The sequence below is a fragment of the Sphaerodactylus townsendi genome, linkage group LG08 (genome assembly GCF_021028975.2).
Source record: "Sphaerodactylus townsendi isolate TG3544 linkage group LG08, MPM_Stown_v2.3, whole genome shotgun sequence".
Lineage (NCBI taxonomy): Eukaryota > Metazoa > Chordata > Lepidosauria > Squamata > Sphaerodactylidae > Sphaerodactylus > Sphaerodactylus townsendi.
This window is the reverse complement of record NC_059432.1, coordinates 15,784,567-15,802,105: the sequence shown is the minus strand read 5'-3', so window position 1 is coordinate 15,802,105 and position 17,539 is coordinate 15,784,567. Positions and strand designations below refer to the sequence as shown.

The 17,539-nt window shown below is 45.8% G+C and overlaps 1 protein-coding gene across 1 annotated transcript in view; it reads left to right on the top strand.

Annotated features, from left to right (window-relative positions):
- The window catches only part of LDB3 (LIM domain binding 3), a 237,885-nt gene that overhangs the window by 147,849 nt on the left and 72,497 nt on the right, over positions 1 to 17,539 (top strand). The window contains exons 5-7 of the mRNA XM_048506860.1: positions 6,973 to 6,995; positions 11,856 to 12,059; positions 17,158 to 17,172. Of these exons, the coding sequence (XP_048362817.1) occupies positions 6,973 to 6,995; positions 11,856 to 12,059; positions 17,158 to 17,172 (242 nt within the window). The remainder of the gene's footprint in view (positions 1 to 6,972; positions 6,996 to 11,855; positions 12,060 to 17,157; positions 17,173 to 17,539) is intronic.

Here is a 17,539-nt window from a genome sequence, read left to right as displayed (position 1 = left end):
TCCCCAGCACCGAATCCTCAGTCCACAACCCCAATCCATATTGGCCTTTCCAGAATACATCACACTTCTGCGGATACCGTTCATGAATGCTCAGCACTGTGTTTAGTTTGACCCTTTGAGGAAGCACAAAGCAGGTGAGGAGTCTGGAAATGAACCCCTACGGAAGTTATTCAGGGAGCACCTGCTGCCCATTTTAGAAAGAGTAAAGCGAAGAGCAATTGACTGTTTCCGTCTGGAGACTGCATTGGCTAGGCTAGCTCTTGAGCAGATATAAACAGCTAAAATAATTCTCTCTATATCTGAATTTCCAGTTAATGGTGCTCTTCATACTTAGATGACAATTAGAATCTCTGCAGAACTTCACGGTTGAAAACTGATGTTGCATCAGAACCTGCTTCATATTCGGGATTCTTTATCTAAGGCCCAGGGGTCTGCAACCTGCGGCTCTCCAGATGTTCATGGACTACAATTCCCATCAGCCCCTGCCAGCATAGCCAATTGGCCATGCTGGCAGGGGCTGGTGGGATTTGTAGTCCATGGACATCTGGAGAGCCGCAGGTTGCAGACCCTAAGCAAAAAAAATGCTGTAAACTGATGCTACTTTCCAAATGTGAAGAATTTGACATCATCTGTGTTTTTGCTATTTCTTGTCACTCCTCCCTTCCCACAGTTTTAACATTCTCTTGCTACAAATCTAGGTAAATGAATCACTTTTAGCCTGATACAAAACAAGCAAATAAGTAGGCTGGGAGCTAGAGCTATCCTGTGGTATAGTGTGTGGACTGGTTTCTCGTTGACTTCTGTGAAAGGTGTATTTATACGTACAGAGTAAGTGGCTAAGCTTCAAGTGTCACCATAAACCCAAACTGTATTTTTCTATTGAAATTACTCAGAAGAGCGCAACTTGGGTCGTTTCCCCACTTACCTCCACCACCCTTTGCTGTGCGCTACTCTCAGCGCGCGTCATTTCTGGTGCGCTCCCGGGCTTCCCCACGACCCCGGGAGCGCTCTGCGCGGGGTCATCAAAAGGCGCCGTTTTGAGGAGCACCAGGAATGATGCGCACTGAGGGGGCGCGAGAGCGGCAGCGTCGAGGTAGCTGCGTTGTTGCCGCCCCTGTAGTGGGGAGTGCCGTGGGACCCCGCGCTACTTAGCGAGAGTAGCGCGCAGCAGATGGTAAGTGGGAAAACAACCTTGGTTTAGGACGGCCCTGTTATAGAGGAAGAAGTAGAAGAGTAGTGTGAAACCATACATCTGTCCTGCCTCTTGAATGATGTTCACGTGCGGAGGCACGAAGTACAGCTCTTCCGAGCGTACACACTTGATGCTTGTTGGCAAAAAACCCAAATCTGATGGGAATTTTCTCCAAGGGGGCTCTCTGCATTTTGTCAAATTGCAGACGTTGCTGGCACTCAGCATCTAACAGGGCCTCACTTTCAGAAGCGGAGCTATTTTCATGGTTGTTAAATTCTGCTCAATTTACAAATAGATCAAGGCATTTGGTATATTTTTGGAAGCAAATGAAAATGTTGAATACCATGGTTATTTCCATTTGAAAATTTGCTCCAATTAGACGTACAGAGCATGAAAGGGGTACTGATAAGGATTCAAGCTCTTGTCCTTTTTGGGGAACACTTATATCTTACAGAACTGGCTTGTGTTTTGTCATCAGTATTTGAAGATGCAGTGAATGAAGTCATAAGCATTGTTAAACACCAAACAGGTGATAGGCACAAGGGCAAAGGCCCTGTCCACAGAGCAAAAGCTCTGACAGGTTACAAAAATAACCAAAAGCTTCTTCAGTGTTCAGAGATTTATTGTTTTCTTTCAATTCTGCGCAGAAGAGGGAACTTTCCTCTGTTAGCAACAGGGAGGAGGTTCAAGGGGCTGTTGCTTTCGTAACATAAATTATACCCTCTTACAAACATCGCTCCTTGTCTTCTGACCATTGGTTTGAGTCAAGAAGACGTACAGACCTGGTCATCTCATCCCACCTTTTACCACACCTTGCCCATTCCCACATTTGGTAAAACTTAAGTCAAAAACACCTTGCGTAAAAGGTTTCTATAACAACTACTGGTTTCTATTTTACCTTTATCTGTATTTGTGAGCTTCTGCTAATTCCATATCTCCTTGGTGGGGCCCTGTTTTCCCAAACCACCTGAAAAACTCAGTGTCAGGCATAAACTGTGTCCAGGCGCGGGCGGAGCGATAGTAGCCGTCCCCGTGCCCGGACTGAAGCCGGCGATCCGGAGGTCGGCTGGGCAGGGGGGTTCCTCGGGACCGGCGCGGCAACACATCGAAGTTTCGACACGAGGATGCTTCGAAGAAACGAAGCTCCGTAGCTCTGGCCACGCCCGGAGCGCAGCTGCGCCTGATCGGCTCGGCATGGACGCGCTGCAGCTGGGCAGGGGGAGGGTTTTGAGTCTGGGAAGGGGATTTAAGGGAGAGCAAAGGGAAGCTCAGGAGCTGCCACTGCAGCAGGGTGAGGTGGGAGGGGTGTGGAGTGGTGGAAGGGCCAGACAGCTCGTGAGGAGGTTGCGTTGGGAGGGTGTGCCAGGGCCACCTCCCATCAGGCAGCAGTCGCTCGTCCAGTGAGGCAACTGGGTGTGGCACGTCAGCTGTCTAGCCAACTCTGGCCATTAGTGAGGCAACTGCGGCGGGGCGGGGCCTGACACGCAGGGGGGGTTTAGGGAAGAGACAGCTGGAGAAGCCAGAGGGGGCAGCCTTCAACACCAGGCTCCCTGTGGGCTAAATTGTTTCTTGGCCCCTCGGGCCAATTGGAAAAGAACATCTCTGGGGAGGACAACCCCCAAGACAGGGAGGGAGGGAAGGTTCCATCGCCCAAGGGCCCTGCGCAAGGAGGGGAAGCGCCACAAACTATTTGTCCATATCACAGGGATCTCTCCGCTTCCACCAAGCGAAGCACTTGTCGATCCTATAACAGGGTATGGAGGGAGATTCCTTGGGAAGCTAACACACAAGAATCAAGTAACCATGGGCAGGTTGCAGGGCTTCTGTGGACTTGGAAAAGCAAAAACTGGGAAAGAATTCCCCATCGGCATTGTATCTGCATAGGGAAATGGCTTGGGGGAAGAGTCCTTCTGTCTCCTGCAGTAACAGTCTGAATACATTTGAGTGTCCTTTTCTTTTATTTTTTAAAAACCGCTCCCTGCCACTGCTGCGGGATGGCTGTGGGTAATCCGAGCGGGGGCAAGGGGTTTCAACCTTTCACCTTCCCTGTAGCTGTTAATCACCCTCTTTAAAAAACATGGGCTCATTCCGCACTTGCAGAATAACGCACTTTCAAAACTGCTTTCAGTGCTCTTTGAAGCTGTGCGGAATAGCAAAATCCACTTGCAAACAGTTGTGAAAGTGGTTTGAAAACACATGATTTTGGGTGTGCGGAAAGGGCCATGGAGATTCATTCATGGATCCCCTGATGCCTTATCTAGTTTTATCTGTAGCAACGACATTGTAGCTGGCCACTTTCAAGGCCCTTTCCCCACTTACCCTTTTCCGAGGGTTGCTGTGCGCAATTCCCAGCGCGCGGCATCCCTGGCGCGCGCCCGGGCGTCCCCATGACCCCGCGCTCTGCGCTGGATCATCAAAAGACGCCCTTTGAAAGAGCGCCAGGAATGCCTCGCGCTGAGGGGCGCGACAGCAGCAGCGCCGGGTGGCTGTGCTGTCGCCGCCTCCCAGTGGGAGTGTTAGACCCCGCGCTACTCTCCTCGAGTAGCGCGGGGCTTAAGGTAAGTGGGGAAAGGGCCCAAGACTGCAGGTGTGTGAAGAGTTCATGTTCAGTTTTTGGTATCTTTTGAAAGCCCAATCAGATACTGTGAAACTCGCGTTTGCCCAGGAATTTGTTCAAGGGGCAAATATTTCTAAAGGCTTATACTGTGTTTTAAAATGCTGTTTTACGTGTATGGGCATAGCTTAGAGGATTAGAGCAGCCAAACAGCATCCAGGAAATGATACTATTACACTCTGTTTCTCTGTAAGCAGATGCCCAGCTGTCCGGCACATACCTTAAAAGGATATAGAATCACTGATCTGCTTACTGGTTACAATGTGTTCCCAATATATCTCTGTGTGTTTCTGTATCAGGAAGATATATTTGGATTAAAGTAGGGTTTAAAAAGCGGGTCGGCAAATATTTTGGGCTAGAGAAACTGGGGAGGGGCATGAAACTGGGGGTAGGGAAAGTTTTTAATCCCCCCCCCCCAATAAACATGTCATTATAAGAAAACCTGCCTTTATACATTAGGGCAGTGGTGGCGAACCTATGGCACGGGTGCCAGAGGTGGCACTCAGAGCCCTCTCTGTGGGCACACGCAGAGGGCCCCCCCCCCCACATATAGACTGGCCTGGGCCGCAGGGTGTTCCTCTCCCTTTGCAGGAAGGAAAGGAGACCACAAATGTATAAATGGCCAGAGTCTTCAAGAGTTCAAAACTGAACGGGAAATATCTCTTTGGCTCGTATCTCTTTATTTAGCATTAAACCTAAGACCTAGTTTTGGGGAAGCAGTGTAGATAACCCTGTTAAGCGCTGTTAAACCCCACTGATTTTCATGCGAAGAACTAAAGCATGATCTTTACCTGGGAGTAAGCTCAGTTGCTGGCAATGGGGCTTGTTTCTGAGCAAACCCTCCTATGGTCAGGATTCACCCGTTGGAAGAGTTGCACGGTTGCTTCAAAGCAAAGCCACCGACTACCACCAAGCTTACTCCTGAGTAATGCATGCCTCGGAGCCAACCATTTTTTCTAAGCTAAAACCTCAGTATTCAGGTTAAATTGCCGTGTTGGCACTTTGCGATAAATAAGTGAGTTTTGGGTTGCAATTTGGGCACTCGGTCTTGAAAAGGTTCGCCATCACTGCATTAGGGTGTTGTTTCTCCCTCCTTCCAATAGATTTTGGGACAGCCAGCTGAAAACAACTTTGTTTGTTAGGGCTACTTCCCACTTTTCATGAACCCCATGGAATGAACGTATATTTTCAATCATGTACCACACCAGTAGTTTTATCAGAGTGCTTGGATATGTTGCTGTTCCCTAGTGAATGTAAATAGTGCAGTGTTCCATTTGCTACCCCCGTAATGTGTGAAAGCCAGCCATTGAAGTCCATAACAACATTCATTTGTTCCTGAAGCACAGGCTCTGTGCCCTCTTCGGTTAGACTCAACGGCAGAAACCAGGGATTAAGTTACAAGTGGAATTTGAGAGACTCTGATCTTCAAGCTGCGTAGAATTAAACCGTGCGGGATTAGTCTAACAAATCGTTTCCAACAGTGACCAGCCGGATACCTCCGGGAAGCCAAAAAGCTGGTCATTAACAGCAGTCGCTCCCTCCGACCCTCCCACACCTGTGTGCACGGAGGTTCTATTTAGACATGGCGGCCAAAACGTATTGGTGGATTCATCCTCTGTGAATGTGCACAATCTCTTTTTAATATTTCCCAATTCTGTGGTTCTTGCCACATTTTGAAGGTGCAGCAAGTCTCTTTTTTGTTTCATATTCAGAAGAAACCAACGTGTAGTGAAGAGGTAGCAGAGGCATATAACCCCTTATTTACTGCCTTATTTACTGGTATACAGTGCCTACCTCTGCCAGCAACCTGTGGGTTCATGGTCATCCAAATTCAAATAACCTGTGGGTGATTCATAGAGAGATGTCGTAGTTTTGTTATCGATTGCCAGATGGTGTGACAATTGAAGCCTGTGGCAACCTATTGGAGTCAGATCAATTGTTCGCCCATTTCCTTGTCCACTCTCCCTTGTTCTGTGTTTGGCGCCACCCCAACAAACTCTGTGTTTTATAGTGGAGTGTTGATACTGTATGTTGTTGTGATGCCTGGGTTCTGTTGGTGGGTCTTCAGTCTGGTCTGTGGAGAGGTGTATGGGAATGGCACTTTTGATGAGTTCATTTGGACTACACTATTGATAAGACTCTGAATGTTTGTTGTATTTTTCTGTCTTTTATGGACAATTGTTTTATTGTAATTTGGTATGCCAATAAAGGCTTGTCTATGTCTACTGCCTTTCCATTGCTGCTCCCTTTACCTGCTTCTTTATTCCATAGGTTAGGTTTCAGAAACCTACACTCCACAATCTTTGTTTTTCTCCCTTTCAACTATGTACCAGATCGACATCCTTTTACTTTCAATCATAGAATCCACAAGAGAATTCCTGAGAACTGAGACTATAAACTTTTTTCCTCCTGGATTCTACAGTATAGTGTGACAGAACTCTAAAGGTTAGGTTGTAAATATATAGATCTAGCTTGACAATGTTTGCCAGTATTTGTTGTGAATGTTCCCGAGCACACAAGGCACCATGACATCTGGCTACAACCACTAGCTATAAGAAAAGGAAGGAGGGATGAAAGGGCTTTGGAGAAAGAATTAAAGTTGCCAAACACAGCTTGGGAAATTCCTGCAGGGTTGAGAGCAGTGTCCGAGAAGGCTGGAGTCTGGAGCGGGGAAAGCTCTCAGCTGGGATATCAGACTATTTGGAGTCATACCTCCAAAGCTGCCATTGCCTCCAGGACAGCCTCTAATCTCTGTAAACTGGAGATCAGTGATAATTTTGGGGGAACTCCAAGTCCTACCTGGAGGCTGCTAACCCCAGAAAGAATGGGTCTCTGCCACGCCTGAGTCATCTCCTATGTGCAGATGAGTGTGCAGCTTGTATCTAGTTCTTGCTTTCAGATCGCTTGTAACAAGATGTCCTGAAGTGTACAGTGCTGTCCAGGAAGATGTCACAATGCCTCCATAAGTCACAGTGGATGAGCTATAACCCCTGCATTTTTCTCCCTCTTAATCGCATAGGTGTAAATGGGCAGAAAGGTCACCTATTTTTCCCTGTTTGTAAAAGCATTTGGAAATGCCTCCGTTAATACGTGCCAGCCTCCTGCTTTTCAAAACTCGTCACATCTGCGGGTCTGACATTTTTTTTGTCTCTTTCTTTCCCCCTAGGTCATAGCCAATACTGCTGCCAAGTTAGTATTGAACAGTGTGTCCATGTGTTAAATGCTTGGGCAGTTTGCCCCCTCTTGGGGTAGCATGAACTTGTTGGTTGCTGCCATGTGTGCTTGCGAATGGTATGCATTTTCAAAGAGCTGATCCAACAATGCCATTTCTGACCCATCGTTCTAATATCCCTAAACTTTTCATTTCTTCCAGGCGTTTTGTTTTGATATTTCAAGGGCCTCATCTAGAAAGATGTCGGCACAAAACAAGGCCTCTGAGCACATGTGGTGGGGACAGGTTCCTAACACTATTTTTCAGTAATTGTCAGTACCATCCAGAGAACCCTTCTTATTAGAAGGAGGGTATAACTCTGCTTGGGATGGTACATCTCAACTGGAGTTTCTCCTTCCAGCTTATAGTAAATGAGTGGCAGTAGCTTTTTCCTTGATAAGAGAATGACCAGGTGACTTTCAAATACTTGCAGTCAGAGGTGGGATCCAGCAGGTTCTCATAGGTTCCCGAGAGTAGGTTACTAATTATTTGTGTGTGCTGAGAGGGGGTTACTAATTGGTGATTTTGCCACGTGATTTTTGCCTTAGTTATACCCCACCTCTCAGCAGTAGCGCACAGAACTTGAAGCAGTCTAGCAGGAGGTGCACCGACGTGCGTGGCAGCCTGTGCCTGCGTACATTCGTTTCCTGCCCAAGGACCGGCGCAGTGGCTGCGTCCTTGCCACAGCCCCACCCAGGAATGCCCCGCCCCCGGAATGCCCGGCCATGCCCCCGTCGTGCCCCGCCCAGCCCCATTGGCACTACACCGCAGTTTGAATCCCACCACCATGGGAACCTGTTACTAAAATTTTTGGATCCCACCACTGCTTGCAGTGGCTGTTTGAATGGCCGCTACAGGTGAATTGAGGCTTCCATAATGAGGTACTTTGTTAAGAGGCTAATTTGTGAACTGCCTTAAAGTATTGCTTTCTACAATTTTTCAGGTTGTGGTGCATGTTGCTTATATCATTGTAGTTTTCTATTCTTTCACAGTATCGTTGCATGCATTAAACTGTTTAAACCATACCATTTAAATGTTCTCTTTCTGCATAAACCTGCATTCCCTCGAGGTCACAGGAGCCCATTTTTTCCACAATTCTGAAGAAACCAAAATTTGCACGGGTGCTAATTCTCCTGTCTCTTAGTTGCAGTGACGTGAAAAAATATACTTGTTGGGTGTTTCCGCAGTTCAAAACTTTTCAAAGTCCATACCCCCCATCCCTGTTGAAACACACCAACCCATTTTCCTATACTGCTGCTCATTTTGTATTTCTGAGCAATAGAGTTCCAAAGTACAATATGTAATTTGATTCAGATCAAAGTGGTTGTCCCTGAGACCAGACAAGGTTAGATGAGAATTATTTGCATGTTTACTTGGGAGTGAGCATCACTAAACATTCTTCAAAGTAAACTAGTGACGTAGGAGGTTAAGAGCTCGTGTATCTAATCTGGAGGAACTGGGTTTGATTCCCAGCTCTGCCGCCTGAGCTGTGGAGGCTTATCTGGGGAATTCAGATTAGCCTGTACACTCCCACACACGCCAGCTGGGTGACCTTGGGCTAGTCACAGCTTCTCGGAACTCTCTCAGCCCCACCTGCCTCACAGGGTGTTTGTTGTGAGGGGGGAAGGGCAAGGAGATTGTAAGCCCCTTTGAGTCTCCTACAGGAGAGAAAGGGGGGATATAAATCCAAACTCTTCTTCTTCTTCATGACATAAAAGCCGTAACAGTTGATAAGAGCAAAGTTCCTTTCCCCAATGTTGTGCTTCCATATTGGGGGGGGGGAGCATCTTTTAGAACAGGGGTGCCCAAACTTTTCAAGCATGTGGGCACTTTTGCAATCCTGACAGTGGGTGGTGGACGCAACCACAAAGTGGCCTCTTCAGGAGGTGGAGCCAAATACAAAATGGCCGCTTCTGGATGTGGAGCCAACCACAAAATGTCAGGGAATGTGGTTATGCGTAACTCTAATAGGAACTCTTCAACATTTCAGGCAGCGGGTCTGTTGAAAAGATGCCTTTTAAATGATCATGTTTGACAATATTTTATTACACACAAATGCACACAGAGTAGTGCAGCATACATTCTTGTGCGGTGGTGGCAGTCGTTGCTGAAGTACCTTAGAAAATCTGCACAGCCAATCAGACCACCAACGACCAATCAGAAGTCCTGCTGGGCAAAACCCCCACCTGGTCCTACCCTCCTACTGAAAATACTTGGTGGGACCAGGAAAGGTGCCAACAGGCGCCATGGACATGGCATCGGGAGCCTCCGTTTTAGAGAATTATACATCTTCAGAGTCCCTCACTGCATTGTGTATTCCACAACTGCTAGCGGTTTTAATTATATTGCTCATGAGAGGTGTTTATGTAGGTGAGCATGAATGAGCCGGTATTCTCTTTAATAAGCAGCATGCTACTAATTTGCTGTTTCAGTTGGGCTAGCGCTAGAGATGTGAGCAAAATACTAACACTTCATTCGCGTCTCCTGTACAAATAGTCCTGACGGGTATTTTAGAAGGGCCGAAAGAGTCTGTTCACAGAACATTAACTCGAAGAATTTCATCTTGGCTTAAAGGTTCAGTAGAACTGGCTCCTTGTTTCGGTAATGTAGCGTGTGAGAGTTTAACCAACAACATCCTTAATTGGTAGCTGGTTTTCATCTGGCTGTTCTACACTGCCATGCAAACCTTCTTTTATTCTTTGGGTAACGTCCTTCCCAGTCCCACGTCCAGTACCATTAGTGGAATACCCACCCATATTTCTCAGCTGGGGAGACATCCTCCCAGCATGAGGACAGCTGTTCTGCTAGCCGCCCCATTTGTAAACTATAAATCTTGCCTATCCATGCAGAAGAGGAGAGTATACACTCCCATAAAAAGATAAACACAAAGGACAGTGAAGAGTTTTGTTTTTCTTTAACAATTAAATAATGGCGTGAGTCGAGTACTCCCATCGCTCACGCTGCACAGTAAGGGAAGGACGCAACAGCTGAATAATTTTTTTCACCTTGAAAATGAAATGGAGGGCAGTTTGTCAAACTGTGCATTCAGGAGCCAGGAGTTGTGTTGCTTATCCTTGTTGCATCAACAGAGATATGGCAATAGGTGCTTATAACATTTGCACCATCGGTGTATTTGCCACGGCAAACACGACACCAACACATGGGCTGAGGGTGGGAAGTAATGGATTTCTCCACGTCTACTACATTATCTACCCTGATCTAGATAGCTCCAGGCTAGCCTGATCTCGGCTGAATTCCCACTGAAAATTTAACCTAGATACAACCAAGTTTCAAAAGATTTGGCACCTTTTCATCCAGGTTCCAGCATCCTCACTGCAGCATGTTTCTAGTGAAGACATCTAGCCGTGCCTCTTGGGTGGGTGGGGTGCCTGCTGTCAGGGATGCAATTGTTAAGCTAGCAGCACCAACATTTCAGAGTGTCTTTAGGAGTCCCTCCTGATGATACCACCCAGGTTTGGTGAAGATTGGTTCAGGGGGGGGCAAAGTTATGGGCCCTCAAATGTGTAGCCCCCATCTCCTATTAGCTCCCATTGGAAACAATGGTGGATGGGGCACCCCCTTTGGGAGTCCATAGCTTTGGACCCCCTGGACCAAACTTCACAAAGCCTGGATGGTATCAGTAAGAGACTCTTCTGATGATACCACCCAGGTTTGGTGAAGTTTGGTTCATGGGGGCCAAAGTTATGGACCCTCAAATGTGTAGCCCCAATCTCCTATGAGCTCCCATTGGAGTTTTCCCCCCAAAAAGGTGCATGTACAAGCAGGTCCAGGAAAATCCCGTGATGGGGGGGGGGGGTGCCAGAAACGGGACTGATCTGTGTTCCGCAGTTCAGCTGTGAGGAGATCTCGAGGGAACCTGGATATTTCGGGTGACTATCCCAGGATTAATTGCTGGTGAGGAAATCACCCTCATCACATATCAGAAGCTCAGCAGGGTGGGCCCTGGCATGTCTTTGGAAAGGATACCTCCAAGGAATATCAGAGTCCTGATGAAGAGCCCTCAGAAGGTCTCAAACTTTGAAAAACCCCACAGGATCACCATAAGTCATCTGTGACTTGACAACAAAATAACAACATTTATGGAGTGCTGGAGAACTGCACTGTTTCTGTCACAGATGCTCCAGCCCCAGGAGGGTGGGGAGCATCCCCTGTCAAGGTGACCAGACGTCCCGCTTTTGGTGGGACAGTCCCACCTTAAACCAATTTGTCCCGCGTCCTGCGGGGTTTTTTTTACTGTCCCGATTTTTGGAAGGCTTCCGCACTTCCTTCTGGGGCGCTCCTGGTTCCCGCCCTGTGACAGGGCGGGAAACAGGGGAGTGCCCCAGAAGGCAGTGAGGCAGCCTCTCTGCGATGAGGCCTCCAGAAGATTGCTTCTGCGCTCTCCGCCACCCCTGTCACAGGGTGGGAAACCGGGAGCTCTAAAGGCAGTGCAAGGGCCTCCTGCGGTCAGCGCCTCTACCCTGGTCCCGGTTTAAAAAGGTGACAATCTGGTCACCTTACCTGTGTGCAACAACCCAACCCAACCCCAAAACCTAAAAGCACAGAAAGGCTCTTAGTGACTGTATTGGTCATTTTGTGATTCTCTTCTGCTTGCAAAGACATCTGTTCCATTATCTGGGATAGATGTGTGCTCCTCTAGCGCCTTTTTTCATTGGCAGTCATCTGATCCAAAGCTGTGCCTGCGTGCACGCATTTGTGTGTGTGTGTGTGTGATGTCTTTGGATGCTTCCTCCTTCCACCGCTCACCCTCCTTGCTTTCGTTTAACTCTCACCTTTCTCCTCTCTTCCCTTCACTTTCTGAAACTCTCCCGCCCTAGCACGGAGTACGTGGAACGTTTCAATCCCAACTTGCTGAAGGATTCCGCTCTGTCTACGCACAAACCCATTGAAGTGAAAGGCCCAGGTGGCAAAGCCACCATCATTCACGCCCAGTATAACACCCCAATCAGCATGTATTCTCAAGATGCTATCATGGATGCCATTGCAGGCCAGGCCCAAGCCCAGGGCGGTGAACTTGCTGGGTAAGGTTGCTTCCTTTGTGTGCATCGGTTTTCTCACTGCATGTGACACATTCCCTTCCCCTTATCCGTTAACCGCACACATTCCTGTGGGTACCACAATATGGAATAAGTTGATGGGGTCCTTGAAAATTTGGAGGAAGGAATGGTTTAAAATGATAAATCTAGAATTATTGATCTATAGAATTATAGATAATCTATAGATAATCTATGGAATTATAGATAATCTATAGAATTATAGATAAATCTAGAATTATAGAATTATAGATCTAGAATTATAGACCAAAAGGAAGACTGAATGTAACTCCCCCTAGAAACAGTTATATACAAAAATGTATATACAGCCTTTATATATGAGCTTATAGATGTATGTGTACTTTGTAAACGAATGTGAGGATCTGACGATATGAAGCATGGGTTGAGTGTCAGCTCAAGGGTTCCTTGATCCAACTTGCAGTCACTTTGGCTGCCAAGTCCTTTCCCTGCCCCTCCCATTTCCAAACAAATTGCCCTCAAGAAATGGCATCACATCACTCCAGCGAAAACCCAGAAGTGGTGTTAGTCCTCTCTAGGAATTGCTAGATGAGTTATGATTTTATTTATTATTTATTTGTTTGTTTGCTTCACTTTACATACCGCCCACCCCCGAAGGGCTTTTACCATAGAGTTTCCAGTGATCCCTGGACAGGCATGATGTCTGATAACCTTACCTCACCTCCACGATTTGGAGACTCACCTTTCATTTCTCACTTCTGCTTAGGAGCACCTTGCAAGGAGAGGAAGGACTTGCCTGTCCTCTTGCATCATTTTCCCAAGTGGAAATGGCTATAGGGGGAACTTTGGGGCTGTATTGTCAGGCTCTACATGAACCCAGGCCCTAAGACAAAACACTATTATTTTACAGCACTTCTTCAAAAAAAAAAGTAATCTTCCTTTCGGGTAAATAGGATTTTTGCCACGTGCATATCCTCAAAGGAACTCAGGGCCACATATTTTTAAGACTGAAAGAAACTCCAAAGCAGCCGCAGGTGCACTAAGGGTCAACTTAGATATGATGGCAGAATCTCAAGACTCTGAGATCAGAAATAAACCTCGCCAGGGAGGAAGGAAGCAAGTTTTGGAAGTGGTTTCTGGGGGGAAAGGAGGGAAGGCTTCAATCCCCTGATCCCACCAGCTTGCACTTTAATATGGCCCAGGTAGTCTGATCTTATCAGGTCTCAGAAGCTAAGCAAAGTCAGCCCTGCTTAGTACTTTAACTTCAAACTTCAAAGACCTTTATTAGGCATCAAGAGAAAATACAGATAAAACTGTGCAGTAATATGATCCAGAGTTTGATGGGGTAAAACAACTGCTCATAGTTCGTACAGTACAAACTTCAAGAAAATAAGTAAATAAAAGGAGAGCCAGAAACTTATTTTACCCCTGCTTAGTATTTGGTTGGAAGACCAGAAAGGGATAGCAGTCCTGACACAGAGGCGGGCAACGGCAAGAATGTCTCGGGCCTTTAAAATCCTACTGGGTCAACTATGACTTGATGACACTACACACACACACACACACACACACACACACACACACACACACACACACACACACACACACTTCAACACCCCCCCCCCAAAAAAAAAACTTTACAGGAGTCTGGTGGGATCAGAGTTTGCTCCGGCACCTCTTTTGCACCGCTAAGGCCTCGACTTCAAAACCAGTAGATTTCAGTCCCATCTAATTATCGTCCTAACCATTGACGTGGGGGCAAAGTCACGACTCATCAAAGCCCTGCTGATGCCCATGGGCTTCGTGAAAGATCATCTTATTTATTTATGTATTTGCTTTAAATGTTTTTATATCATGCCTCAAGCATGGGGTGCTGGAGGTGGAATACAACAATACCAAGCAGTAAAATACCATCAGTAAAACCTGCAATCATCATCAGCACGAAAACTATAAAGTTGCCTATAGTTCTGGACTTCCACTATTGCTTCTTCTCCATCAACTGCCCTTTGTTCCATCTGCCGTCACTTACCCGCTTTCCAGTGCATTCCGAATTCTGCAGGAAAATATTCAAAATAAAACATGCCAATCGTAAGAGCTTAGTAAAATAAATAATTGGTGTAAGGCAGGTTTGTCAGTCCTATTTGGTTACAATATGAAGCAGAATGAAGACTCTGGGATCTTCAAACTAGCAGCGCCCCTATTATTTGCTGGTTCTTATGCATCTAGATAGCAGGATCATATTTCATCAGCCCTGCCAGCATGCTGGCAGGGGCTGATAGGAATTGTAGTCCATAACATCTGGAGTGCCAAAGGTTTGCCACCATTACCCTATCTTGATATTGGCAGAGCTTGGAAGCTAAGTATAGTCAGCCATGGCTAGTACCTGGATGGGAGATTACCAAGAAAGACTGTATTCAGAAGAAGGGCATGGCAAACTACCTTTGCTCATCACTTGCCTGAAAACCCCATGAGATGGAACTTCATGGGTTGTCATATGTCAATTGTGACTTGATGGCACATTTTACCTTTAAGGGTCTAGCTAGACACGGTAGCAGGTCTTCCCTGAAGTTTTTAAAGGCAAATAGCAGGTCTGGAACAGGTGCTCCTTCTGCACATGCAGGATAATGCTCCTTCAATCCACTTTCAATCCACTTTGCAGCTGGATTTCACTGTGTGGAATAGCAAAATCCGCTTTTAAACCATTGTGAAAGTGGAATGAAAGTGCATTAATCCGCATGTGTGGAAGGGGCCCCGGGAGAGAACAGATTTAATAGTTCCACTTCTCCGTGGTTTCACAGGTAAAATGTCTCTTGGGAGGAGGGAGCAATTGGGTTAGCAGATGCTGTTTGCTTTGAGAAGGTGGGGGAGGGGGTGAATCTCATCATCAGTCTTCTGACTTCTTATCTAAGCCTTTTTTTCAGTTTTCACAGTTTTGGTACTGCAACCTCGTTTAATGGGATAGTGCTCGGCCCAAAATGTGCAGACACCATTTTTGTGTGAATAGGGTAACACGCTCATCTTCCTGTTTCAGAATGTGCAAATATGCACCCTCAAAAATCTAGGTTTCGGATTGTATGTGTCAAAGTTGGAAAATATATGTTTGCCCAAGCTACATCAACTTGCAATGGCTCAAATTAAGAGTATTACAAATACTCTTGTGTAGAATCGGAAAGAAGACTTCTCAGCTGTTTTAGAAAGACGATTCAAATAAGATTCAAATAAATTAAATTCATGTCACTGACTTTGGATTAATCCTGATGACCCAGAGACTCATTGAAAACAATGGCCTTTCTTTCGTTCTTCCTACAAGGAAAAAAAATAGGGTTTTATGTACTTTTTGTTTCTTTCTGCTTATTTTGTGTACCGTAACAGATGTGTGAGTGGAAGCAGCTATCTCAGTGGTTTCTAATGAGGAGCGACTTAATAACAATTGCTGTGGTTCCATTCTTTTTCCAGCACAGACACTGTCATACGTCCACTGAATCATGACTTTTAGCACTAATTGTTGTGTTCCTGAAATATTTTAATGATTGATTATCAAAATATTAAATAGTTTTTCAGGGGAAAACATACTTAAGTATTTGCTGATAGGGTGTTAGGGGCTCGGCTCTCTGTATCTAAAGTTGTATCCTACTGGTCATAGATATAGATCAGGGGTCTGCAACCTGCGGCTCTCCAGGTGTTCATGGACTACAATTGGCCATGCTGGCAGGGCTGATGGGAATTGTAGTCCATGAACATCTGGAGAGCCGCAGGTTACAGACCCCTGATATAGATGTAGAATGTCAGGAATAGGATGTTCATGAACCTATCGATGCACTTGGGTGCGCATCAGTCCACGCCTTTCCTGTTGTTCTCAGATGAAGATGCATATTCCCAACTGTTTGTTGATGTGTATTAGCATGAGATCATTGTGCACTCCCCCCCCCCCACCCATGTTTTACTGTTTATTACCTGCGGTGCTTGACTCTCTGTAGATCAGGATCAATAGTGAGTGTGGTGCTAGATCAGGGGTAGGGAACCTGTGGCTCTCCAGATACCAGGAATTGTTGGTTTCATCACTTTCAGCATGGCCAATTGGCCATGCTGAAAGGGGCTGATGGAAATTGTAGTTCCTGAACATCTGGAGAGCCGCAGGTTCCCTACCCCTGTGCTAGATGAAGGTTCTCCAACCTTTTTGAGCCTGCAGACATCTTTGGAATTCTGACACAGATGGTGGGCACCGTTGGCTGCCACAAAATGGCCACTACAAAATGGCTGCTGCAGCTGACCTTCAGTCACACAGTGAAGATCTTTGTGTCACGGTGGCAGCTACTGCCAAAGCAACATTTTAAAAAAATCTGCATGGGCAATCAAATCTCCAAAGGCCAATCAGAAACCTTCCTGAACAAAAACTTAATCTGTCCCTACCTAGTTTTTAAAAGCACGTGGCGGGCACCATGACTCCCACAGGCACCATATTGGGAATCCCTATTCTAGTCAGTAAAACAAGGCTGATCATCCATTAGTTTTGAATAATTTTGACCATGTCTACTTGAATAAGAGTCAGATTAGTCACTGATTTAATTTTCCCCCTTTATGTTTGGTGATTGGTACTGAAGGAAAATAGCAAAAAGGTTTGAAGAATGGTGGAGATCACACGCTATTTGACACAATAAATGTTCATTCCTTACTATTATGTGAAATCACTAGCCATTTTAGAAGGATGCTGATAGTTGAGTTGATTGGTTGTAAGACTCCAGTAACTTCTCGGAAATTGTTCTTGGTATGTACATTGCCCTTGATCCCTCTCACTGTGTAGCTTTGTGCAAGAATTAGAAACCTTCATCCTCAAGGGCGCCGAACAGTAACAATGCTACTATATCTTTAACATAGCCTACCAAAAGCTGATGGCCCGCAAGCTAATTCAGTCTGCTAATGTGTTGATGTGTTCCTTTGTGCTCCCTATCATTGATACTGGTTTCTTCTCTTTTTCCCCCCTCTCTATACAATCCTTTTGCATTAATTTCTCATACTAATGTTGCTCTGTTGTGTACATCCCAACTTCATAATGATGGATTCTAAACACTCAATGCTGTTTGTTGGGTTTTGATCCTATGACTCACAGTGAATCTCCATTGGCGTAAGTAGATTTCTATTTCCAACTCCATAGAATGAAAGAGGTGCATGGTATAAACGTATCTTTATATTTTTATAAGGTTCACTTCTTTCAGATCTTAGAAGCATTTTAACATGTAGCCGTGTTGCATTAACAGGGCAATCGATGCGATTACATCCTTCAGTGGTCTTAGAAAAGTGTAAACCTGCTTAAGATTACAGTATAAATGGCACAAAAAAATTCACTGCTTCTTATGTGGAATTTTAATCACCCAGTGGGCATTAGCAGGTCAACCTGTGTTTTTGGATGTAGAGGAGTTGGCATGGTCTCCTTCTTCTCCATCGTATAGATGTCCCATATGATGTAAGTGGTCTCCATGGATACTCAGTCA